Source organism: Cheilinus undulatus, linkage group 3 (genome assembly GCF_018320785.1).
Source record: "Cheilinus undulatus linkage group 3, ASM1832078v1, whole genome shotgun sequence".
NCBI lineage: Eukaryota > Metazoa > Chordata > Actinopteri > Labriformes > Labridae > Cheilinus > Cheilinus undulatus.
This window is the reverse complement of record NC_054867.1, coordinates 50,046,213-50,073,309: the sequence shown is the minus strand read 5'-3', so window position 1 is coordinate 50,073,309 and position 27,097 is coordinate 50,046,213. Positions and strand designations below refer to the sequence as shown.

The following is a 27,097-nucleotide window of genomic DNA, read 5'->3' as shown; positions in this document are numbered from 1 at the left end:
TGATGTGTTAAAATGTCACATAAAGATGGGAAAATTTAGTTTTTTATAAGAACCTTAAACTAATACAGTGTGAATATGTGTTTATATTTTGTTTTTTGTTTTTTTGTTTGCCCTTATTTTGTCTTTCCACCAAACTATGGAAACACTTGACAATAACAACCTTTAAAGATATATAAAAACATAAAAATATACTTAAACTATAAAAAATGCTGTGATTAATCATGATTAATCACAGCATAGTGATGTGATTAATTTGATTAATTTTTTTAATCGAGTAACAACAGTAGTTTATAATTAACAAAATATTTTAAAAATTTTGGCATTATCCTGTCCCCACATGTTTTTACCTAAATACACAAGGCAATCCATGACTTCTGAATCAAGAACAGAGCGTTTTTTTGTTCAGTATCGTCCCAGCCCTGAAGAAAACCCTCTCCCTGACGGAGGTGACTGGAATGCACAGGTAACGGCGTGCCTGCTGGGACAGGAGAGGATACCTGGACCGGTTTTACTCTTGTTCATCAGCATCTCTTGATGTAGCGAAGCCTCACTTGCCAAATCATCATCAGCGTGTGCACCACCTTGGCGATGAACATCCCCAACGGCGGCCATTGGCGCCTCTGTGTTTTGGTGTAAAAGCTTTATTGTTCATCATATCACGTGACGTGATGATACATTTAGTTCTTAAACTTACATATGGGTGAAGTAGAGGCCAAAGAGAGAGGGGGAAAGACTCAGTATTGATTGTGAACAGCAAAAATATTGTAAAAAACACGTTTGAATTGTAACTTCAGCTTTTGAATATTAATGAGTTTTTAAATATTCGAATTATATTCAAACCATGAAATTTGTTCCAACAGCCTTAGAACAGTGTGTACTTAGGCGTTAATCTAAAACATGACAAAAAAAAGATTTCTTCACACCACAGCTATTTGGATAAATAAATGAAAAGCACCCTCTAACGTTTGCACCTACAGGAGATCTTCTGCCTGCTGACGGGATCCTGATCCAAGGCAACGACCTGAAGATTGACGAAAGCTCTCTGACTGGAGAATCTGATCATGTACGCAAGTCTCTGGAGAAAGACCCCATGCTCCTGTCTGGTGAGTGATAAGATCAAGTATCATTGCTGGATAATCTGCCTAGTAAAGTTGTATATCATCAGCATAGAGAAAAACACTGTGACTCCTGAGTGTTAGAAAAGTACAAAATTAAAAGTAGTGGCACTAATATTGATCCTTGGAGAACTCCACATGTTCACGCCAGTATGAAAGATTATGACCTTTCGTTACTTGCACATTTAACTGAAGGAATGCTGGTTAAATGTTATTTGAAAAGTAAATGAATGAGGTTTAGGTTAAGAAATGCCAGATAACGATCAAGTATCATTGGTGGATAATCTGCCTAGTAAGGATGTATATAATCAGCATAGAGAAAAAGATTGAGCCTCCTGAGAGTTAACGTAATATGAAATTAAAAAGTAATGACACTAATATTGATCCTTGGAGGTCCCCACAACATGATCATACCAGTATGAAAGATTATGACCTCTTGTTTTTTACACATATAACTGAAAGAATGCTGGTTAAATGTTATTTGAAAAGTCATTTAGGTTTTGGTTTAAGGAATGTCAGAGAGAGACCAAGATTAGTAGTCCTTGGAGGAGAATCTGCTTAGTAAAGTAACACATCATAAGCATAGAGAAAAACACTGGGTCTCCTGTGTGGTAACATACTTTAAAATTAAAAAGTAGTGACACTAAGATTGATCTATGGCACAGGTGTCAAACACAAACTCTCAAACTGAATTTAAGTCATAATTTTCACTTTTTAAGTCATCATTTTGAATTCTAGCTCATATTTTGACATTTTCAACTCCTAATTTTTGGCTTTTTAATCCCATATTTTGAGCTATCAAACTCACAATTTAAAATTTTAAGTCATATTTTGACTTTTAAACACATGATTTCAAATTTGATTTCATATTTTGACCTTTCAAACTTATGATTGCAACTTTCTCCTCATATATTTGCTCTTTAAAAACTTTTTTTTCTGTTTTTAATATCGGGTTCTGATCTTTTGCACTAATAAATTGGAAATTTTATCTCAGATTTGAGCCTTTAAACATAACATTTTTACTTTTTTGAATTTCCAGATGATTTACCATCAGTGCTGTTTTTTTTTCATATTTTATTCCAGGTGAAAATCAGGTTGACAGTTTATGGTTAAATGTTGACTGTGTTAGGCCCTCAGGTTAGACCTAAATCCAGAATCCAGAATCCAGCACCTGCTGTAATTGAGGTTGACACCCATGATTATTAAAGATGGTGGCTTCTTGTTACTACACCTCAATCTAACAGAATGTCATTTTAATGACAATTTAATGCCAACAAAAATTAATTAAATAAAATTTTCAGTTTAAAGATGCCAGATTTAGGTCAAGTATCACTGAAGGAAGACCTGCTAAGTAGAGTTGTATATCATCAGCATAGGTAAAAAACATCGAGTCTCCTGAGAGGTAAGGTTGTGGTTTTTGGTTAGGAAATGCCAGTTAGAGTGTTTATTTTCGAGTTTTGAAAAGCTGTATGCAGACTTGTTTAGTGAAAGTAGGGCTTGTTAGGAACCAGTCCAAACACAGATGGATTTCCTGATTTGTAGTTATTACTATCAAACTTTCCTACACAAAAAGAATATGTTAAAGCATAGAAACATTTACATTTCCAGTCACAAACCAACTTCCACCCCAGACTCAAAGCTCATTCATCTCCCCTCAGGGACCCACGTCATGGAGGGATCAGGTCGGATGGTGGTGTCAGCCGTCGGCCTCAACTCTCAGACCGGCATCATCTTCACTCTGCTGGGCGCCAGCGAGAACGACGAGGAGAAGAAGGTCAAGAAAAGTAAGACATGAGACAAAAAAAGTCACAAACATCTCAAAAATCACAGATCATTGTTGAAGTACTGATGGTCATATGAGGACACAAAGTGTGTGAAGTGTTTTTGGGAGAAAAGTTTGGCTAGAAAGATGGCTACCCTGGTGTCAGCAACTGAATATTTCTACTCTACTGTTTAACAGTGCAGAATGGAAATATTGCACGTTTTTATCAGCTGGTGTTGATTTGAAGTTTCCTCTGTTGTACTAGCCGACTCTGTCAGCAGGTAGAGTTCATCCAGTCTGAGCTGATTACAGCTGAGCTCTTTGAAGGGTCTAAATATAAATGACATTAATACAGCTTCAATGTGACCAAAAAAAGGACAATCAGTGAATAAATGAGACCATGGATGAGTTTATCAGTAGTCATAGCAACTGATATTTTACTGTCTAATCAAATGGATTTTTACAGCAGCAGCAAATTCACTAGTTTATCTTTTATCAGATTTTTCATTAAACTCTTCCCTAAAGCACATGTTCGAATAAAGTACAATAGGTTTGGTTCAAAAATATTCCCTTAATTCAAAGAGAGCTGATGTTAGGTCACTAGCTACAGACATAGTCAGGGTTCAGCTGGTTGTAAATGGATCAAACATTTGCTATGGTTAAAATTTACTACAACAGAAATGATAACTCATCCAGCAGTATTAAAGTCTTTTGGTCCTTCAGTGTCCTGCCGTTTAACTCTAATTCCCAACATTAGTGATTTTTTTAAAAAAGCAAATTAGCTTTAACCTCAGACAATTTTTATCATTTCATATCTGTTTTACCAATTTAATACACACTGCCAAGTCCACACGCAGTTCTTATAAAGAGATAGAAACGTCTTAAAGGCATGTAAAATCTTGCATTTTAGCCATTTTCAGCTTCATTTTTATCTTTCCAAATGGGGTAAATTAAAGATGATGTAGTGTTGGTTTTGGTCTGTCAACAGTGAATCGTATGCAGGATCAAAATTGTCGATATCTGAACACCAGTTCAGCTCTGTTGGTAATGTAGGCGGCCACATACAGAGTCTGCAGTCCACTATGCACTGGCTGCAGGGTCACATCCTGATCATAGAACTTAACTGCTTGGTGCATGTCCACCACTCTCTACCCACATTTCTGGTCTATCTTTTAAAAAAATAAGCTAAAAAATAAGAAAAAAAGCCAATATCCAGGTAAAATATTCAAAAATCTTGCTTACAAAATAGATTAATGGTGTCCTTGTATTGTATCTTTCCATTTGAACAATTATCATATATAGAAAATTGAGGATTTTATGCAACTTTTATTTCAATTTAGAGCTGTTTATTTCATTATTGTTACAAGTGCCTGGTCATAATAAAGCCAAACAATGGCTGTAGGCATCTGAAAGCTGTTTTTTAACTCTTAACAAATAACAGAAGAAGAATGCAGTAGCCTGATATCTGGTGACACAGTCTAGGTCCCGAGAACTTTACTTCTCTTAATTTAAGAAACTGCATAATTTGGCTGAGAATTCTTGTGTTAATGATCAGTTAAACTCTGTTTTACTTAGTATTGTGAAGGGTAAACAATTTTCTGAAGTTGAAATTAATGCAGATAAAGCTGTTACCCTCTTAGAGCTTTTGAATTTTCTTTGACTTATTGACAGTGACTTTCTAAGAGTAATTTTCTTTGACAAGCACATCCCAATTACAAACCTTACCTAAAGCAAAACTGCTGCCGGTCCAAACACAAGCTGAATAAAAATCAAAATACTGTATTTCTTATGAAATTGTGTTCGATTTTAGCAAGATTAACAGGACACTTTCATTATTTATAAAAGTAAAGTAGAAAAATATGGGTATTAAACAGAATGTAGAAGCAGAAATTACACCCTAGAAGGAAAAGTAGGGATAAAATGAGAGACACAGGAGCACTCTTGGACATAGTGCTTATGATGATTTATATTTATATGTTGATTTAATCACAAGTTCTCCGTCAGTTTAATGTAATTCTTAAATATTCCTAATTTAACAATAAAGATATAATTGAGTCAGGACCTCACATAAATTTGTGGTTATAAGTATTTTCTTTATTTGCAGTTACTAGTTTGCACTTATTTCCTTAATTTATGTTTGCCATTGTGGCTGTGCTGACATCCCCCTACCCTTCCACGAGCTTCGAGCATCAAATAGGAGCAGCACAATTTCTTGCCTGAAGCAGGGAGACAAGGGGAAGAAACTCCAGAGCAGAGCAGGCAACAGAATGACATTGATGAAGAAGAATAAAGGAGGAGCTGGGTTGGAGGAGGGTGTAGAAAGCGGCTTGTAGAGGAAGCACCAAAGTGTAGCCAGGCTAGAGCGGGTTAAATATGGCAGCATGAGTGTGATTAGCCAATAGTGTGCTTAGAGCGAATCAGCTATATGTCAGCTGATGAGGGCTTCCAGAGCCTTCCTAATTTAATGCTACAAACTCAATTTGTTTTTTTTTCCGCTATCTTGCTTAAACAAAATAACAAATTAATAGATAATGTAGTGTGAATTCATCAAATTAAACAACACAATTTAAATAGCTCCAAAGGATAGTGTTATCATTAAATTGGATAAACTTAATTTGTTGGAGATTATCTCTTGAATGCAGCATGAAAAAGCTGTAAAGCCATTGTTTTCCAACACTAAGGACTTTGTTTGGTGTATTTGGAAGATCTGAAGAAATAAAAGCTTTTGCACAGTAAGTTTCTAGACGTTGTTTACTAGACATTTAATACTTTCACATGTGACTTTAGACGGTGCTGTAATAAGAATGCTTTTGGCTGACTGTTAACCATTATTTCCTGAACCAGATATGCCTAGAAAGATATAGTAGAGCTCCACAGGCAGGGCATCTTGGTAAATTAAGGCCGAATAAGGCTCCCTTAAGTCTCTTAAGTCAGTTAGAAATGCACTGAAAAATGTATCCCCTCAGTTTAGTTCATGTAGTGTTAACCTTGGTAGGACTTCTCTTTAATATTACCTCGGAAGAGGTGATTAAATCTGTCAGGGACGCTTTACAACCAATTTTTTCATCTGACACAAGCTAGACATTGCTTAAAGTTCAGACTTTATCCATCACAAAGGGTAATTGAGTACTAAAAACCCACCCTGAGCATACATATTCAATAAGAAACAGTAAAAGGGGGCAATAAATAAATCAGTAGAAAGATTTTTGCTTTTTCAGACTTTCATCTCAATCAAAGATCTTTTGTTTCACACATTTTTCTTATCTTTTACTTTGTTGATCTCCCAGTGCTCATTGAAAACTGCCAATAACTCAACTCTCTTTAAGCTGGTTTCAGTTATAATAAACAACAGCAGTAGGAATATAAAAAAACCCCATCAGATTGTGGTAGATGGTTTTAAAGAAGCACAACATCATGGTCTCGTTTATTCATGGCACTTTATTGCCACTTTACCAAGGCGCTGATTAGAAATCAATATGATTTTGGTTAGAATACCAAACCTGACTGTGTTTGCATTTTGTAGTGGAACCCTTCAAAAGCCAAAGTCCAGATGATCCTCGTACTATCACAGAGCAATTTGATGTAAACCAACAGGCTTCTGCAGTCGGTCTCTATTGCTTTTGATTTGCTTGTGATCATGCTAACCCCCTTTTACCCATGTCTTCTTTCTTTAGTTTGTTTTTGTCTCATCATTTGTTTTACTGGCTAAAGTTTGAGTTTGTCAGGCATTCATTGTGAACTGGCTGAATGAACCAGCTCAGCGGGGAGAGACGCTCAGGGTGACATTCGGCCTCCAACCGCTGCTTTCAAATCTTCAAAAAAAAAATGATGATTCCTAATGAGGAGAGCCACAAGACAAGATCTTAGATGCAGATGAAATTAAATTCAAAATGAACAAATAAAGCTGTTTATCTTTATGCATTAATGAAATATTATCCCCTCAGTCCTCGCTGTAATCTTTAGAGATACCTGTCAAACAAAACACTTTGTAAAACCAGTCCCCACCTCTGCCTCTATCAGTCCTGCATCCTCACAAAGACAAAAAATCATTAAAAAAAATAAAAGAAATACACAGTTTTGTGTCTTGTGTTTAAGTAACAGCAGACACAATGCATCCCCTCCTTTGTCACAGATGGATGCGTCACCCCTCTAATACTCTCACGCAAACACTCGTACATTCACTTGGCATCACACCCATCGGTTATCTTACACGCTGAAGTCAGCGAGTTCAAACAAAAACACACACTTGTGTAGATTCACTATCATCAATCACAAACCACCAGCTGAATAACAAAGAGCTGTGAGTCTGTGGATGTACTCACGCTGACTTTGACCTTGCTGAAACCTCATTTCACAATAAAAGCAAATAAGTCCAGATAAAGGAAGTTAACGTCCCTGAGGAGGAAATTGCTCCTCGTGCATACTCTCACATACCTGTATTTGATCATGACAGCCAGCATGGAACAGCAATATGTTTAAAGGTCAACATGTAGGACCTTCCTATGCTTCCACTTAGACATGCTCACATGCATGTGGAGGGTCTGTTACACTGAGTGCAGTCCAAAGCCTCTGATGGTGGAGTGGGACTCTCTCATTTAAACCTCCAGCAGTGAGTCTGCACTGATGCTGACTGAGGCTGGCTGCACACGAGATCATCATCCATTCTAATGATTTATCTCATAACCAGTTATTTAAAGTGGATACCATTAGAACAGCAGAATTTGACCTGCCAAGCCTCAGGACCACCGTCAGTTCCCCTATGGGAAATCACAACCCAAATGTCTAATTTTCATGCAATTCAGTCACCCTTACCCTGATAATCTAAATCATTGAATTAGTGCATGCAAACAGCCTTTGTGATGTATGACTGAAGGAAGTTTGACAGGGTCCCATAGAAAGACATGTCCATCTTTGCAAAGTCATTTTAACAACAAAATAACTGCCCCTATAAATAGCTTCTGAATTAAAGTGCATTAATGGTCAGGATGCAGAAAGTGAATGTGATGCGGGATGAAGCGCTTTCAAATCTCAAAGCATTCACGCTCTGTCTGTGGCTTCAAATTGAGCTACGCTCACATTTTTGCTCATGATTTGATGATCATATGTAAATATTTAGTCTGTTGAGGCACAACACTGTGGGGGAATCATGCTTTAAAGGGAGGGTGCATTTGCTCAGTTTAGCACAAATTACATATCAAGCGCTTATAGCATGTTGCACAGTAATCATTTAGTTTTGATTGTTTTGTTTTGGGGGCTGCACATCGTAGCAGGGGTTAGCACTGTTGCCTCACAGCAAGAAGGTCCCTGGTTCGCTTCCCGGTCAGGGCCTTTCTGTGCAGAGTTTGCATGTTCTCCCCGTGCATGCATGTCTCTTCGGGTACTCCAGCTTCCTCCGCCCAATTGACAGCTGGGAGATTCTCCAGCACCCCCACGACCCCAAAATGGGATAAGCGGTATAGAAAATGGATGGATATTTTGTTTTAATGATCGTGGGAAGCTTAAATCTAACCTTGCAAAGCAGATGGATCAGCCAGACTCCATGTCTGTCATCAGGTAAATCCATCTTGCAAAGCTCTAATCTACAGCATGGGCTGAACAAGGAGAACGAGGAAGTGGCTACTGGTGGGGTTTAGTTGTACTACAAGCAGATATTATTGCCTCAACCAGTGTAGCAATTAGCTTGGATGTAGCTTCAGTGTAGCAGCAGTTTCATCAGAACTGCACCACAATTACTTTCTAAAACAAGAGCAAGCATACCTGCTTCGGCATGAGTTTGTGATCACAAGAGCAAAAAGCCACACCAGAAGTTTTTCAACTTCTCCTGATTGACTTCAACATGCCTGTCTATTACCTCATTTTGTCTTATTGCTGTGATTGACCTGTCAAGATTATCACTACAGAGCAGTCATCCAAACACTTTGCATGGGAGGTTTCCCAGATGAAATTGAAGTATATCCATGCAATATATTTATGAAAAAGTCATCATTAAAACTCAATAGCCCAGCACAACAATCACTAATAGGTCCAATTTTTGTTTCCCCACATTTGGGACCAACTGAACAGGATGCTGCAGCTCACTTTTGGGTCCTGACCCACTAGCAGGGAACAAAGACAAAAAACAATCTGAAAACTTCAGAATCAACCCTATTGGCTAGATATGCCCATGCAAACGGGGAATTTGACTCTGGTTAGTTTTTCTCTCAACAAATCAGTGTGTAATAGTTAGCCTTTAGCATTTAGCAGAGCAAATTTGGTAAAGATGGAACACAATATTTATAATGGGGCCTCTCTAAATGACTGTTTAATCACCAGACTATGCTAAATTGTTGTATCCTTATTAACTTAGAATAAGTCTTTTATTTATAATTATATAGGGAGGGTCTCCTTCATGGGCCAGCCTTGGATTTTTGCATCTTGCATGGTTCTACAGTACCTCAGAATGGACCAAATAATGATGAAACTATTTAAGATTACAGATAATTGAACTCTGATTTAGAAAGGCCTTCTCCTAAAGATTATGTTCAATATTTGGCAAGTTTGTTAGGCTAAATACTGATAAGTTAAATATTACACTTTTAAACATGGAAAATAAAAACAGGAGAAATTATCTAAAACTTTACTACATGTTTTGAGGTGATTAACAAAGCCCATACTCTTTATAAACATCAGGATCGCAGGTATGACACTGATTTCTACATTTTAGAACTGGTTCTTCCACATTGATTACTAAGATTCTCAAAGATCTGCTGTAATAGATTGTGGCTTGGTTCTCCACAGCAGGAAGTTTTGCGTCTCTCTCCTCTGATTGGTCCATTCCTGCCCACAACAAACACACGACACAGACACACCTGTGGGTTTCTATCAGTTTGAACTTTGTGTTCTCCCTCAGTTTTGTTTGGATCTTCTTTTTCCTTTGAGCCATCTTATCAGCATTCCGCCCTCTCTCTCTGTCCGAACAGGTAAAAAACAAGGACCCCCCGAAAATCGCAACAAAGGTAACCCCTCCATTCATCCATCTGTCCCTCTCTGTCCCTCCATCCCCCCCTGTTTCTCACCCCCTCCTCACCCTCCACCCAGCGGCAGGAGGGGGGCGTCCAGTCCATCTCTCTCTCCCTCTCTCTCTCTCTCTCTGCTGTTTAAAGGGGGACGTTCTCTCGCCTTGCTTTACCTGTGAAAGGGTGCAACTCTCAACCTTCAGGTCCTCCTCAGCCAATCAGAGCATCCACAGTTTGTCATGGTAACAGCCATGGGGGACTATATTTGTTCCTGAAAGAGTGTGTGGGGGCATTTTGAGCACGGGTAAAGAGTTTTTGAAACAACATAAATGATGTTTTGTAGAGAGGTTATCACTTAAAGAATAACTATGTGAAATAAAATATTTCAGTTCCAATTGTGTATAAAGCACATTTAAAAAAATAAAAGTTGAGTAAATACTGTACAAGCAACCTTTAAAACCATTTTAGAAAATAACATGATAAACCAAAAGGAGTATAACACCAACACTAAAGGGAAAAAATGATATCATGCAGCGCCAAAATCAAGGGAGAATGTTAGTAGATAATAAGGCCTGCATCCACTCAATTTTTGTCTTTTTCTTTTCAAGAAATGTCCCAGTAAGGCACAATTTAATGTAGGGACAAAATCATCACAGTTGAGCTGGAGTTTAGGGGCATTTCCCTAATCTCACTGATTCAGTAATTACAAAAAATCTGCAAAATTTAGTGTTAAAGAACTAAATTTTGATCTGGTTTCCATTTGTAGGCAAGATGATCAGCTACATTTTAACCAGCTCTGGTTGTAGGCTGCAAAATCCCTCATGTGGACACTTAAAAAGATGCCTCTATCTGCTTTAATGCAGCCAAGAACTTGACTGGCTACTGTGTGATGGTTATTTGGATTTATAAATCACTGTAAGTTATCTTATCTACATGTAATTAAGATAAAAATCTGGTACTAGATAGTCTCTAAACTCCACCTCTGCCCTTGTTTCTTAAGTTACAAAGTGAAACTGTAAACACTGTAAAACTGTGATGACCAGAGCACACAGGGGACAGTCCACGTGTCATATGTTCCTTATCTTAAAACTGGAAATTACTTTGCAGGCCTTATAAACTTGGCCATCTCTCTGGGAAGCTTTTTCGTGGTCAGTTAAATAACAAATGAGGGGTTGGTTTAATGAGCCATTACTTCAGCCTGCATTTTTTCACTGCTGTTGTGTTTCTTGTCAGTCTTTTGTTTATAATGATGCTAAAAAAGCATTGACTTATTTATTGCCAGCTTATCAGAGTGTTTGAGTATGTGTTAAACTTGACCATAAATAGCTTTTTTTTTTTTACTACCAATGGATTTTAAATACAGATAATACATAAACATGGGTGTAGTTTCAGTAAGGTCACCAGTTCATGTCTGAGGAGCTGTTTTAAAGCCTAACGATGGCATGTTGCCATATTAGAATTACTGACTCTATCTGACTTGAGTCAGTCTAGACCAGGGGTGTCCAAACATTTTCCATTAAGGCCACACACCAAAAGATATAAAGCTGCAGGGGCTGTTTGATTTTTACCTTATATTTAGTGTGTTAAAGTTAGTAAAACCAGTCCAATGTAGGTTAGGATATGTTCAGTCAAACTTCATTAAAGAGTTGAAGATGATTAGAGCAACATGCTTTGTAGAACAAATGAGCACAATTAAGGCTGCTATTTTCATCTCAGGGCATTAGGAATTAAGATATCATTGTTTTTGTTGTCAATTTATTTACCGTTTGATTTGCTGTGTCAGTTTAGTCATTAAAAAAGCCAATTGGCCCCTGGCTTGGCTTGGTTGGTGGAGCAGGTGCCCATGTATAGGGGCCGCGGTCCTTAAACATTAGTGACAATAGACAATAGACAAAAACAACAAAACACTAAAACAACTAAGAGCAGTGGATGACCAGCCACACACAACGGCGCCATCTTTATCACTGGTCACAGGCAGTGTTAATTTTGGAAGCTATTTTTAATTTTAGTTTTAGTGTCAAGATGAAATGTCTTTGAGTTTTAGTCACATTTTAGTCATTTCTATCATTTTTAGTTTTAGTCTAGTTTAGTCAATGAAAACTCAAGACATTTTAGTCTAGTTTTAGTCCATAAAAAGTCCTAACATTTAAGTCTTTACTTTTAGTCCAAGCATTTATTCTGTTGCCTAAATCTGGTACCAAATCATGGTAGTGTGTTTACTGCACCCAGCTAAACCTGGGGTCCCTGCTTTCTACACCTGAGAGGCAGAATATCTACAGCTGCATTGTTTTTTGACAGATTTACCACCAGTAGAGAAAAATCATGGATTTTGAATGTCCGATGAAAACTACTTTACATTTTAGTCTAGTTTTAATCATCTTGACGAAAACTAAACTTAGCTTTTGTCTGTTTTATTCATCACAGATCTATTTTTGTTAGCCTTAGTCTAGTTTCAGTCATAGAAAAAAAAAGGGCTGTCGACAAATAGTCTACTTACTCAGCTAAACCGTGGCCCTCGGTTTGGCCGCTCAGCTAGGTTATACAATGAATCAAATCATTTGTAGGGAGATTTATCAAAGTAGAACTCAAAGAAAGGGCGGTGACAGCAGGGACACAAGCACCTGCTATTAAAGCCGTGACGATGCAAGCCTGAGTGGATATGCACGGCAACCGTTGCACCATTAACACACACCCACTCTGAAACAGCCATTAACAGTTGCAGTGCCCCCTACCTGTCAGTTAAAGACAGCACCAACTCTAATTTTAATAAACTCCTCGTTTTAAGACTTTACAATTCAAATGGGTGAGATGCAGAAAAAATGCACAGCATATACCAATAAAGAAATAACTATAAAGAACAGTGACTTGCATCTTTTCACACTGCTGCATTTACATCTGACATTGTTGTTTGACTCCAAGATTGGGCATGCATGATCGTAAGTCAGTCGTAGCTGCCATATGTTATTTCTAGCTTTCTTTTGATTCCCAGTAAACTAAACATTTCTAACATATTTGTAAAAACATGCCTCACTAGTAGCATATTCACTCTTAAAGCTAACCCAGCTGTTATGGCCGCCCTAAATGTAGATTTTGGCTAAAGGCGCACAAAAAGTTTTCTGCTTCTCTGTATTTCTTCACAATGGGAAATCTTAAAATATGCATGCTGGATACCCAGTTTTTGCTAAATCTTCAGACTAAGTCTCCTTCAGATAGACTGTCTTGTTTGTAGGCATTGGCTGCACTAACAGTATTGGTATTCATTAAATATAAGCTAACATTTATTTTGTTTTGTTGAAATCATTGAGTGATAACATTTCTCTACATTTAAATTTATGATCTTAGAAAAACTCTGGTTGCCCTCCAAATGTCACGTTACGCTCTGAGACACAAATATAACTCCCACTGTGGGGTCACTCAGACACTCTGCTGACCTTTAGGTGTCCTCCACAGACATCCCTGTGGTAAATTCAAGTGCTCCCTCAGTGCCTTTAAATATTTACGTGAAGAGATTCGATGACTGCGTGTTTGTGTTGCTGACATCATCGCTCCAACCTCCAAACTCAACCAGCCAACGTCTTCAGTGTCCCGTGTGATCCGACACATGTCCGACTTCCTCTGCAAGCTGTCTCAAAACACACTCACACTGCTGCTGTCACACACTCTAACACACACCGCTCCCCTCCTCCCGACCTCCCACGGTTGGAGCATCTGCTGCAGACAGAATGCTTCTTGATGTACACAGAAACACACAAACACTCGCTGCTCTTGGACGCTCATCACACTTGAGCACGCAGAAATAATTCACAGAGCTGAAGTCACGGATGACCTCCACTAATAACACAAAGAGAACCAAATCTGCTGAAACGCTGACAGGCGCCAGGGCTTCTTTGTAGCTTTTACAGGCTGGACTTCAAACTCTGCACTTCTGTAGAGCTCACTGGAGACTACCAGCCCTTTAACATTCATTTTTATTCAGGTTTCATCTTCACTGATGCACCTATCCAAGCTGGAAGTCCTTTAAATGAAACCAATACCTGGGCTTTTGGTACCAGCCAGTACTGATTATTAACCCTACCACTTATACATCTTTATAGTCAGAAATACAGAAAGATACTTCTCCATTGTACTCGGATTTTATCCAAACATTAAGCTCTCAGTAGGTCTTTAACTCCCCAATTCTCACCATGGAGATGTCAGAGGGCCGTCAGTGTTTTCTTGTTAAACCTAATGATCAGGTCCAAAGCTTTAGTTTTCACATGCACCATATTTGGCACCATAGTTAAGATACAGTAGCATGGCTTTAGCTGGATAAGACTCACTATAGTGTCTTTCTGCTTCCACAGTGTTGTGTAACGAGACACCACTGCACCTTTAAATGTCTCATTTCACATTAAAAACTCACAGCATAGCAGATAATTCACAAGTCATCTGCACCTTGTGATATCACCTTGTTAGCCTACCTTGTGGTTAGGCTTGCAGTGTTATTTACAGGAAGTTCTTTATAATCTTTCAAAATAAAGGTGACTTTTTGTCTCAACAGTAGGGAAAGTACTTTAAGCGTAAGACAATAAAAATTACAAAATATAAGCATAAAGCTGTCAGAATAAAATTAATGTGTTTACGATGGCAAAGTACAGAAATACTAGTGTGCTTCTTGTCTGATAAGCTGCTAGGTTGAAGGTTTTATTTAAACTTCACAAAAAAAAGTTAAATGATAGCATGCAGTATTTTTGCCCTCTCAAATTTTCTGAATTTGATAATCCTCTGTGGTCTGGATGGGAAACTGTGAGGGGCCTGATGTGGCCCCCGGGCCTCCAGTTGATTTCAGGTTTTGCACCAGTTCAGATAGTTTCAGGCTTAAGTCATAAGTTAAATATTATATCTACCAACTACTAGTCATAAAGTCCTCTGTAAGATCTGGCTGTCATGATGATAGTATTGAGAGGAGGGTTAACTCTGAGGACAACCAAGAGCAGAAGATATTACCGGTCATTTGGTGTCAGCTGTGTGATCTCCATGTTTTCTATGAGCAGAGATCATTTCCACTGTCCACTGTTAAATTATCTCATGATATTGACAATTTCATCACTTTGTGTCAGTGTTGTTATTTTATACTGGCTTTAAGTTAAGGCTGTAGGCTTTAACAATCACTTACGCAAAATGCTTTGTCGTATTTTTTATCAACACTGGACGCTGTTTGAGGATTAACGGCTGTTAGCGTAAGTTATTTTTAGCCATTAGCATCTGTAACAAACATTGGGTTAAAAAAATGCTTTTTACTGATTGGTTAAATTAAGTGAAAGCATCATATCTGTGACAATATTAAGGTTTGTTTAGACGTGAAGCTCCTCTTGTTAAGATCATCCTCTCTATGGTGCAGCCGATCAATGACACAACCTAAGTTATTAGTTTACTAATTTAGTTCAAACATAGGTTTAGTTTGGACTTTACAGTATAACTTTAGACAGAACTTAAGCATCGCTGGTGCAACAGGCTGCAGGACTACTCAGCACCCCCACCTCCCCGGCTTCCTTCTCAGTACTACTTCTTGTTTTGCATGCGCTCTAGTGTTGCTTCCAGTGCACATGCAAATCCAGGGCCCGCTTCCAGCATGACCACAGAAGTGCACTGTTAAGTGCATTCTCTCTCATTATGAGAAATTTATGAATGGAAACGAAACATCAGTTTTCTGTTTTATAAGTACGCCTTATGAGGTGCTGTTTTTACTGAACGCTGTCTGTAATACAAACAAGAAATAAACAGTGGAGCTGGGGAGTGTTGGTCTGTACTCGTCATATTATGTTACTGTTTTGGTCAAGAGCCCCCTGGTGGCAATAAAAATGTAACAGTGTCTGGAGAAATGTAAAATAGAGGGCAATTTTCAGCTGCAAGTGCAAAAATTAAAATGAATGAAGCAGTTGTAGTCTGTATTTGATACGATAAAGAAATAAGGTTACAAATGTATGATAGAAATAATGATATTATCTGCATACAGTGTAATAACTCAATAGATGAAAACCTTGGCGTTCTGTTACAGCGTGGAGATTATCTGTTTTTTTTTTCATTCAGGTTTAGGGTAGTGCATGCCCTCTGCTCTCTGGCTAAATTTAACCCTTTATTTGACAAAGCAGGAAAGAAGAGAGAAATAACACGATGATGTCTTCAACAGTTATAAGAAGTGATAACTCAAATAATAGAGGGATTTAAAAAATGTAAATAATTTTTGCAATTATAGATTTAAGTTTTATCTGAACAGCGTTTTGTCAGTGACACTCAGCACACACTTTAGTATCACAGCATCTAAAAGTGAGACAGAATTAAGCATTGACTTACATCAGTTTGGTCTTCATACAACTTGAAGACCAAACTGATGAATGTCACAGCATGTGGCTGCAAAAATTAAAGGGGTTAGCCTTTTTAGACCAGTTTAACATCAATATAAACATAATTAATAAGCTAATTACTCTTAAAATGTATGTCTCACTGCGTTGCAGACACTTGAATAACTCTTCATTACTAAGGCAGCGTGTGGCTTCATTTAAACTGAAGTTCCTGCAGATTTTTGAACAACAGCCCTCTCTGAGCCACTGTAATGCCTTTAGAGATCATAAAAATCGTATACATTCAGCTTTCCCATCACATGTTCCAGCACATTCCTGATACAGTGATAATAAAAGTGCCTTTCTGTTGACACAGTGGAGGAATCCAAACAGTGCAGTGCTGTTTTTTGGCTGATGCGAGGCTGTCGGTGCGTGTGGGAGTTGCACCCTTGCAGTATTATTGGGCTGTGGGCTGTCGTCTGTTCTGTTTGTGTATCTTCAGTTTCTTTTCTTTTTTTCGCCTTTGACTCCTCGTTTCTCTCACTGTTGCCTCCTTGCAGGGTGTTGCTCAGGACTTCATGTCGTCTTGTAATCACTGTTTGACTCTTTCCCTCTTCTGTTCTTTTTCTGTCTTGCTGAAGTCTCCTGCAGCCTCCACAGCTCTGCAGCCTCCTCTGTTCCTCTCTGTCGTGGTTCTGCATCGCTGTCGTTCTTTCAGTTCTTTGGGGTGATCCTTTGATTTCGTCTTCTGTTTGTTGACTTGCTTCTTTTGATTGTCAGACACCCCCCTCCCTCTGCCCGCCGTGCGCTCTCCCATGGTTCAGTGCTGCGCCTGTTTACAGTTCTGTGATTGGTCAGTGGGTCTCAGTCCTGTTTATGTGAAGCTGTGTCAGTTAGTTCTATGTTGTGGCTTGTCTTCAGAGTGGACCATGTGCATAAAGCTCCACAGCCTCCTGGTTTGACACCCACATTCAGCCTAAATGTCATGTTGAGTCATGAAATAATTACTTCCCTTTTAGCCAAATATTCTGTGTGGGAGCTTTTTAAGAACCTGAAGAAACTCAGTGAGGCGATGACGGTGAACCAGTTCTGGGATAATTATGTCAGAGAAAAAAATCCCATTTCCACATGTTAAGGATGCATTTCCTACGTTTGCTCTAACATCCACCATTCTTTGATGTTCCTCAAGCTCACTGTGGATGTTTTCTGCAGAATCTGAGTGGTGAGGTGGGAGGAAATGTGCGTCATCTTAGCAGATTTCTTTTTAGAGAGATTGAGCCCCATGCAGAAACCATTTAGTCTTATCAGGTTTGCTTTTCTCTGAACAAAAGTGTGCAAACATCCCTGCTTATAAAGCACTTGTTTGAACTAGATAAATCACATAAAGTGGTGTAATCTATTCATGCATCTCTGCATATTTGTTTACAAGTTTAATGTTAATAAATGTCACACGGCAACAACAAAGAGCTTCGATGTGCAGAGCTTAAAAACCTGCCAGTGGAAATCAACACAGAAACACCTTAAATACCACCAAACTGGGAGCCATGATTGAAATGTCAAGTCAATTTACAAAGCATTAACATTGATATGGAGGTGTTAATTGGCCTATATGACTGAACAATGAGTCCATTGTTTGAGGGGCTGCTCCATTACCCCTCTCTCTCTCTCTCGCTCTCTTCTGTAATGGAGGACAAAAATTAGAGGCAGCTGAAATCATTAAACAGTCTGGTACAACACCACATTACTGTGAGGACTCGATACATGCAGCAGCAATGCCAACATTTAAAGAGTAGATTTTATTACAGTGAAGCTCAGTGGGCCTAATATACCAACTGTTCTTCAGAGGAAATTCACTCATAAAACCTTCTTTTGCAGTTTTACAGAGGACTGTCTCTAAATGAATTTTATCTTGATTGCATTTAATTCTATTATTTATGAAAATCATTTTATTTTATTCTAGTTTATTTTTTAAGAATTATATTTTGTTTGTTTTTAATTCTTTTGTTTCATTTACATTTTTATTTTTGATTTATTTTATTGCATACATTTTCATTTCTTGATGATTTTGTTTTAAATGATTATTTTTACTTTATTTTAATTTTAATTTTTAATTGCATTTCATTTTATTCTGTTTCATACTTCTTTGTCGTTTGATTACATTTGTAATATTTTATTTGTTTTTTTATTTTATTTCATTTACTTGTCTTTTATTTTGATTTATTTTTAATGTTTCTGTTTTGTTATGAGTTATTCTATTTCATCCCTTTTTGTTAATTTTATTTTATCTTATTTTATTTATTTATTTAATTTTATTTTTTTTTAGCCAGTCTAGTCTCATTGAGATCAGAGGTCTCTTGGTTTTTTTTTAACAGACACTTTAACAAGAATGGCAGAAAAACTGATTCAAAAACACTCAAACTTATAGTATATGATAATTGTGAACAAAAGCAATAAAAAAAAATCATCAGTAAAAAAAGTTGCATACAGGAAGTTGTATTGAAGACCTTTCACCAAGGATTTGAGAACATTCAGGATCAACAGGTTTTGAAGTTTAAAGTCATTATACAGATTATTTTATAGCTAGGAGCAAAACCTAAATTTTCTGCTGATATGAGAGAATAATACGACAGATTTTTCCCTTATCAATTCTCAAATGTGCTAAATTAAGAAAGGCATGAAAATTTGTAATTGTAATATACTTTGCTGCATTTATGTTAGTTTAGCACTTTATATTTGCACAAATGCCTTAAACTTTTTCAAATTTCAATTTAGCCATGCAATGTCTGATTTTGACTTCAAAATTTAAAATTATGGGTATAAACTTTGCAACTTGGTAATAATTTTTTTATTTAACATTAAAAATCTACCTTCACGCAGAGGGATTTAAGTGTTTAAGGTCTGCCATCATTTTACAGCATCGGTTTATTTTGCTATTTTTAACTCGTACTGATGAATCTTTTTCTTAACACAACAGGATGCATGTCATATCTGATGACAGCGCCATCTGAATGGGTCATCTGATTTATGTTTGTAGCATGTATTTAATATCCTCCACTACTAGATTTTCCTTTTTTGCTTTCATTCGGAGCAGCATGTTATCAGCTTTAAGACTAGTGAAGTAATTAATATTTTTTAGTCTAGTAATTTTGACATTACTCATGTCCTGTACTTTTTCCAACTCCAATGTTCCTTCTGTGCTTCCACTGAGCCCTGCAGTCTCATGCCCGTATATGGGCATAAAGGGGTGTGTTTATATCCTGATTAGGGAAAACATGCATGAGCTTTCAGCTTTAGAGCACATAGCATTCACTGAACTATGAACATGTGAAATTTAGCAGGTAAATATTGTCATGAATCTGATATAGACCTCTCTTCGAAACTTTCTTATGAATGAATTTGAGAAGAATCCTGAGAAGATACTGGTGCTCTGCTATGATAGTAAAAACACATAAATGTAAGAATCAAAAAGTATTTTCTCTATCATAAGAAGATTTACTCCCAACCACTTGATCTGAGTGTGTTGGTCCAACCTGAGAAATTCAACATAATATGATTTAAGTCACACATGTTCACTTCTCTTAAAAGTCCAGTCAGACTGCCACATTAAAATACATTTTTTATTATGTGTTGTAGACATACTGACTAAATAGATGCTAAATCTTCTAGTGTGACAGTTTTCAGTGAGCACACCTTTGAACGTTCACCTCAATGTAAATCATATAACTTCAGTTCAGACATGGCAACACAAAGGAAATCTTCTTGTGTAGCATCTTATAACCACCAGCTTTACAGACAGCTTTCCATACAGACATGAGAGCTTTTAGAGGAGACACAAAAGAAAGGAACAGTCTAAGACACTGTCAGAGCACAGAACATCCTTAGGTTCAGCATTTGTATGTAACTCTTAAAACATGAACAGTGAAATAAAAACATAGTAAATACATTTACAATGAGAAAACATCCCACACACCTTAATACCTTAAAGCACAGCAGTGTCTGTGAGCCTTTAAGCCTCACAGGCTTCTGTTCAAACTCTGCATATGCAGTTTGTGCAGCACAGCACAATAAGCTTCTTCCACAACTGTCTCATCTCCTTGCATGAATCCGGCAGCAGGATAAATCCTTTAAACTCCTCTTAGGTAAACATTTTGTTTGTAGAAACACTTCCTGCATGAAGTCCAGTCAGCCAATTTGTGTAAATAAAGTGCAGTTTCAACATTTTGCAGAAAAAAAAGGTGCAGAAAAGGCATAAAAAGACTGAATAGGGTTCCAATTTCACTCCCACATCATTAAAAATAAACTCTTTTCTGCTTATTTTATCTTTTGGCTGCTTCTTTGGCAGAGGTGTCCAAGCTATGGTCCGGGGGCCAAATGTGGCCTGCAGCCCATTTTTGATCGATCTGCCAAAAATTCTTTAAATTAAATGAAATATGGATCTCAACAGAGCATGAGGCTTGTGCTTGACTATATTTCTGCTCTTAGTTTCAGCACAAGGAAGTGCTAACATGCTAATACTGTAAACAAACATTTTGAAAAGTTTTTATGCTGTTTTTTTTTTCAGGAACAAATTGAGACAACGCTATAAATCGTAGGCATATTGGCAACAAAAATAATAAAGATATCTTGATTTATAACGCCCTTATGGATTACAGCAGCAAATAGCAGCACCAATGATGTTCTGGGGCGGAGCCAGTGGTAGCCAGAGCCGACCAGGGCCCCCTGAAATTTAACTGTCCTCTCCAAAATCCTTAAAATGATTGGCTATTTGCCTTGTCAACCATCAACCAAACCACATCACTGAGTATATCTTAGTCAACATTAGATTGGTTTTACAAACTTTAACGTCAAAGTGACGCGGATGAAATTGGCCCTGCCATCCTTATATATTTCTGTATGTGGCCCCCAATGAAAAAGTTTGGACACCTCTATTCTAAGGAGTTTCCTCCCAAACTTGACACCAAGTTAACACTAAACATGCAATCTTTGCTCAATGGCACGATTAGACTCTTCAAAATGCTTGCCATCTCTCTGTGCATGAATCCAACAGCAGGATTCATCCTTTGAACTTCTCTAAAGTTAATGTTTTGTTTGCAGAAGTGGTTCTTGCATGAGGTCCAGTCAGCTCATTTTTCTAAGTGTGTTAAAATTCTAACTTGCTGAAGAAAAGTCACAAATGGGCTAGATATGTCCACATTTACCTCCCATCTTATTACTAGATTAATAATCCTTCTGATTATTTTTCTTTGGTTGCTTCTCATAAAATTTTCCTCAGCTTATAGTCTAAAAAGTTAAAAGTTCTTAAAAATCTGATGAAGGAAATTAAAAGACAAAGGCAGAATAGTGTTCTGCTATGGTAACTTTTCCTGCAGAATTTTTATTTTATTTAAAGAGCAGCTAAACCCCCCAGAGCTTCCTTTTTGTCATGTTACAACCTGCACATATCTAGCAGTATTGTTAATCAAGTAGGGTCTAAATTTCATATTTAGATTTGACTTATTCTGTCCATAAGTTTTCTATGACTTATCCTGGTCCAGATCAGCAGCTGGCTAAGCAAATCAACCCAGACATCCCTCTTCAAAGTGACATTTCCCAACTCCTTCTGGGGGATTCAAAAATATCCTCAGGCCAGATGGGAAACATAATTCCTCCAGTGCATTCTGGGCCCAACACAGCGTATCCTCCCAGTTAGGCGTTCCTAGAAGGCATCCGTATCAGTATCAGATGCCCAAACCTCCTCAACCAACTCTTTTCAATGCAAAGGAGTGTTGGTTCTAATCCTAGTTCCCTCCATCCCTAAAGCAAATGCTGCGTTCCATTTACCTCAGAGGTTGGATATCAGAGCTGGGGATGGCATAACACCCGAGTTGAATGCATTCCTTTGGGGTACCAAAGTTTGCCTGAGTTTTGTAATGACATATCTAAGAATTTCTGTGTTTCTGAGATGAACTGGAACACAGTGGTCTCCGGCCTAACCTGACCCGCTAGATGGATTTGTGTCACACATCCATCTGGAAAACTTTCCATAGCCAGTGTTTGGGAAAGGGCAGAGCCTTTGAAAAAACTCGGAGGGTGATTGGATGAACGTTCTGTCACATCTTTACGGGCCAATCAGAGCAACAAAACATGTGACGTAGCTGCTACCAGGAAGTAAACTCCGTGGAGAACTGCATAACATGAACCATGGTGACTGCAGACTTTTGTCATTTTTGAAAAGAAAACAGCTCACTGCAGTTCTTTGTTCTTCTTTTAACAAAGAAATGTCGATTAGTTCTGATAGAACTGACGCTATAGCAGCATTCACGCTAATCTCTTCCGCCATAATTGCACCAGCCTCTTGTCGCTGCTTGCTTACGTCACAACTCGTACTGCCCCTTGTTGCTGATTGGTCCTGTCGCTTTCTGACCAGGCTCAAACTGTTCAGATGGGAGCTTTGCAAGATAGATTCGCCAGTGAGAAACATGGAAATGGGCGAATCCATCTGCTTTGCAAGGTTAATCGCAGCCACTCTCTGGAGGAGACTCATTGGTGAGGACATGAATCAAAAAGTGAAACCAAAGCTCTGCATTTAGGTTAACCTCTCTGCTGCCTAATGTGTTAGAAACATGTACAGTTACTGCCCTCTATAGGCTGACTGCTGGATGCTCCAATTGAATTTTAATGCTAGCTTATCTAGTGGTAGGTGTGATATTTGGTGCCAGCACCCACTTCTATGGCAGCTCTGGTTTCTAAACTGATTCCTACATTTGGTAGTAAAAAAATGACCATTAAGTACAAACAACAGCCAGCAGCTGTAAGACACCAGGAACAGCCAGATCCACAAGAAACTTGTGGTTTTTATAGGACCAGATACCATTATTTCATCCCATCTCATGGATAGATAGAAGCCTTTATTGTTATTGTATGTATTCAACAAAATTGGATGATTAAGGCTCTATAGCTTATAATCAGAACTGCAAAAGCAGCACTGGCTTTTACGTTATGGCAGGCGTGGCACTCCCCCATCCCAATCCTGTCCATGAAAGTATAAAGGCATGTTTTTAAACTTCATGGTAGATGCACCTTTGCTGAAACACTGGGGTTAAGCTACTCTCTAAATAACACTCAAACTTTCAGGTTTGATTTGAAAATATCTTTGCTGTAGCTGTTAAGACGACACCAGACACTTCTTGTTTTGTCATCCAGGACTCTCACGCTGCTTTATGTCCATGATCTGTTGGTATTGTTGGTTCAGAAGTGATGTTGGCATCGTCATCAGCAGCGACTCTTTAACAGGGTTTAATATCCAGCTAGCAGATGGAGAATGTTTGAGTATTAACGACCTAATCAGAACATTTCCAGTGTTAAATGTTAAACCCTACCAATGATTCCACATCCGATCAAATCATCAGTATGCCGGTCGATGTTGTCTGCTCGGAGGTTCATGAGGACAAACGGCATAAAACGTCAGTGTGTCAGATTAGCTTTGTCTCCGTTCATCACCTGCTCACATTTCTTTGGTATGGAAAATAGGACAAACAGGCATGGAAGCTGGATTCAGTGTAAGCTCCGACACATCAAACAGCTCCACCATCAGTGTTACAGTCCAAACAGGCTCATGAAGTGAAATGCAAATACACAGTTTGTTTATGCAAACGAGAAGCAGAGACGCCATGTCAGGCTTCAGAGCTACAAACTCTGAGCTCTGATGTGTAATAAACGCTGTATGTGTGTATTTGTGTGTGTACCAGTGTGAGTGAGTGTGTATCTGAGAGGGTTCAGTCCTCTCTGGTGTTTCTGCTCTTCTCTGTTCTGTCTGCTGCTCTTCTGCTGCTCCCAGCTCGTCTCTCTGAAAGCTACCTGGACCTTTTCATGAACATTGTGTGATCATAAAATGATACAACGCTGCTTTCTGCATTAAAGGGTCACCATGTTAAAGATAAATATCAGACGTCTATTTTATGATCTCTGACTTAAAACGTCCAGTCGTTTTCTGCTCTCCCTGCAGAAATCTGTAACAATTTCTCTGCTTCTCTACCCTTCATCCCCTAAACCTCCATGAACCCTGCCTCCCTCTTCTCTTTTCTTTGTTTTTATGTGTTATGATTTATTGATTTTATTCATTTACCTTTTGTCAACCTGCAAACCTGCCTCCCCTCCTCCTCTGCCCCCCGATCCTGACCAAAAACCTTCCTCTCTTTCCTCTCATTTCTTGAAAATATCTTCCATCCCATCCTTTACTCTGCACCCTCCTTTCTCTTCCTCCTCCTTCACCTCCCAGCCAAAACCCAGGACGGCATCGCCCTGGAGATCCAGCCACTGAAGAGCGAGGAGGCCGCCGAGTCAGAGGAGAAGGAGGAGAAAGAGGAGGTGAAGCAAGTGAAGAAGGTCAACGTGACCAAGAAGGAGAAGTCGGTGCTGCAGGGGAAACTGACCAGACTGGCTGTGCAGATCGGGAAGGCTGGTAAGGAACAAACACTTGTAAACACAAAATAAACACTCTTCTATCAGTTTGAGAATTCAGTCATATAATGAGCAATGTTACAGTCTTGTAGCGCTCCTACATACACATAACTGGCTCTGAAAAACTATTCATGGATGAACAAAGTCTACTCAATCTGAAGCTTTCATATTTTCTTTAAGTATTTTTTTCCTCTTTAGATTTTAGGGAGCTTAAATAAACTAAACCCAACTAATAAAGTGAAATCAAACTCTGCTATACACCGCATTCCATATTATTATGCAAATTGGTTTTATTGTCATAAGCATTCAGTTTTTCATTTTTAGTTAAACTCATGGATGATATTGTGTCTCAGGACTCTGTGGATCACTGAAATCAATCTCAGACACCTGTGATGATTAGTTTGCCAGGTGAGCCTAATTAAAGGAAAACTACCAAAGAAGGAAGTTCCACACTATTATGCAGGCCACAGGTTTCAAGCAATATAGGAAAGAAAAATGATCTCTCTCTGCTGTTGAAAAGCATTAAATAGCGCAATGCCTTGGAAAGGTATGAAAACATTAGATATTTCAGGAAAACTTAAGCATGATCATCGTACTGTGACGAAATTTGTGGCTGATTCAGAGCCCAGATGGGTTCATGCAGACAAAGGCATAATGAGGAAGGTTTCTGCCAGACAAATTCATTGGATTAAGAGAGCAGCTGCTAAAATGCCATTACAAAGCAGCAAACAGGTATTTGAAGGTGCTCGTGCGTCTGGAGTCCCACCAACCTCAAGGTGTAGGATCCTCCAGAGGCTTGCAGTCATGCATAAACCTACTATTCGGCCACCCCTAACCAATGCTCACAAGCAGAAATGGTTGCAGTGGGCCCAGAAACACATGAAGACTCATTTTCAGTCTTGTCTACTGATGAGTGCTGTGCAACCCTGGATGGACTAGATGGAGGAGTAGGGGATGGTTGGTGGATGGCCATCATGTCCCAACAAGGCTGCAACGTCAGCAAGGAGGTGGTGGAGTCATGTTTTTGGCCATCATCATGGGGAGAGAGGTGGTGGGCCCCTTTAGGGTCCCTGAGGGTGTGAAAATGACCTCAGCAAAGTATCTAGAGTTTCTGACTGACCACTTTCTTAGTTAGTCAGTTTATTGTCCCTTCTGGAAAATTCATTTTCACAGATTCTGTACATACATGTATGAGAACGCATAGGTGCTAAGAGAAGAACCGTGTCCCCTGATGGCCTTCACTCATGTTTCTCCAAGCCCAACCTACTTACTTACTTACTCACTAGTTCACCCCAGTTTCTTCACATACCGGCTTTTGGCCTTATAAGGAGGAAAAGATGATAAAGTGTCACAATTTTCACTAGTCTCATTTGTTGCTTTGTATCCTGTCACGTTTGGGGCGTGTAGCAGCAGCTTGCAGTAAACATGAAAGGAGGAGGCTGCACGTTCAGCCATGACAGCAGTGGTCTCTGAATCTACTGTGGTGTATTAGCCCTACCAGCAAAGAGGACCAAGCCAATTATTAAAAGAAAAGATAGCTATTATAAAGTGCGTCTTAAAAACTGGATCTTTTGGTACCTCTCGAAACCAAAGTGTTTTTTTCTCATTTTTCCATCTAAAACTGTTAATTGCTCATCTCAAGCAAAGAAAAGAGATTCTGCTTTGCCAGATCACAACAGAGTAGTTTGGAGAAAATCTTTCTCTACTGATGTATTCATCAAAACATTAGCTTTTGATAATATTAAAGATAATTTGCTTGAAGAATGTGTCTAAGTATGAAGGAGAGGTCAAGTTATTTATTCAGATATTAAAAAATCCTAAGCAGGTGTGCTGAAGTGTTTAACAGCTGATGCAGGTTATTTTTCTGTGCAGGTAAACATGATTTAGGAAGGAGTGCAATAGAAAGACATAATACAAATTTATCAAGCGATCAAATTGCATTGAAATGAATAAAATAGGTAATGAGGACGATTATAAAAGCAGCTGTTTTCTGTGACTACAGGGTGAAAGACTCCGTCCTAATCTGTGCTCACGTTCACATCTCCATTTTGGTGATTAGTCTGTGAACTGTCAGCCCTGTCCTAAATGTCTGTAAAACCAAGGTGACACAGAAACGAGAAACTCTCAGTTAACTGTCTCCCCTCTAAACACGCTAACGTCAACATGACAGCATGTTTGCATGAAGGACTTTTGCAAAGTCACAGCTTCATTAGCCTCTATTATAGATGACTGACCTTTTTCTCCTCAGTGATTTGGTCCGACCGTCCTCTAAGGAAGAAAAGAGAACCACATTTACAGCCTCGGCTCATTCCCCGTCCTTAGGTGACACTTCAGCCGGATAGTTTAAGAGCAGATTTGACTTCTAAGTATCAGTAACTGCCAACATTGTCTGCTCTGTAGATTTAAAGCCTGCCTTACCTTTATTGTCATCCAATCCTGTCGTCTGCTGTAAAGTAAACAGTTTGT

General features: G+C 38.5%; 1 protein-coding gene across 9 annotated transcripts in view; it reads left to right on the top strand.

Moving 5' to 3' along the window:
• The window catches only part of LOC121505643 (plasma membrane calcium-transporting ATPase 1-like), a 205,307-nt gene that overhangs the window by 121,606 nt on the left and 56,604 nt on the right, over positions 1-27,097 (top strand). For 7 of the 9 annotated variants that reach the window (XM_041781167.1, XM_041781115.1, XM_041781123.1 and 4 more), the window contains 4 exons: positions 978-1,103; positions 2,774-2,899; positions 9,837-9,872; positions 24,450-24,632. In XM_041781167.1, the coding sequence (XP_041637101.1) occupies positions 978-1,103; positions 2,774-2,899; positions 9,837-9,872; positions 24,450-24,632 (471 nt within the window). The remainder of the gene's footprint in view (positions 1-977; positions 1,104-2,773; positions 2,900-9,836; positions 9,873-24,449; positions 24,633-27,097) is intronic. The other 2 variants (XM_041781184.1, XM_041781175.1) reach the window with 1 other exon arrangement.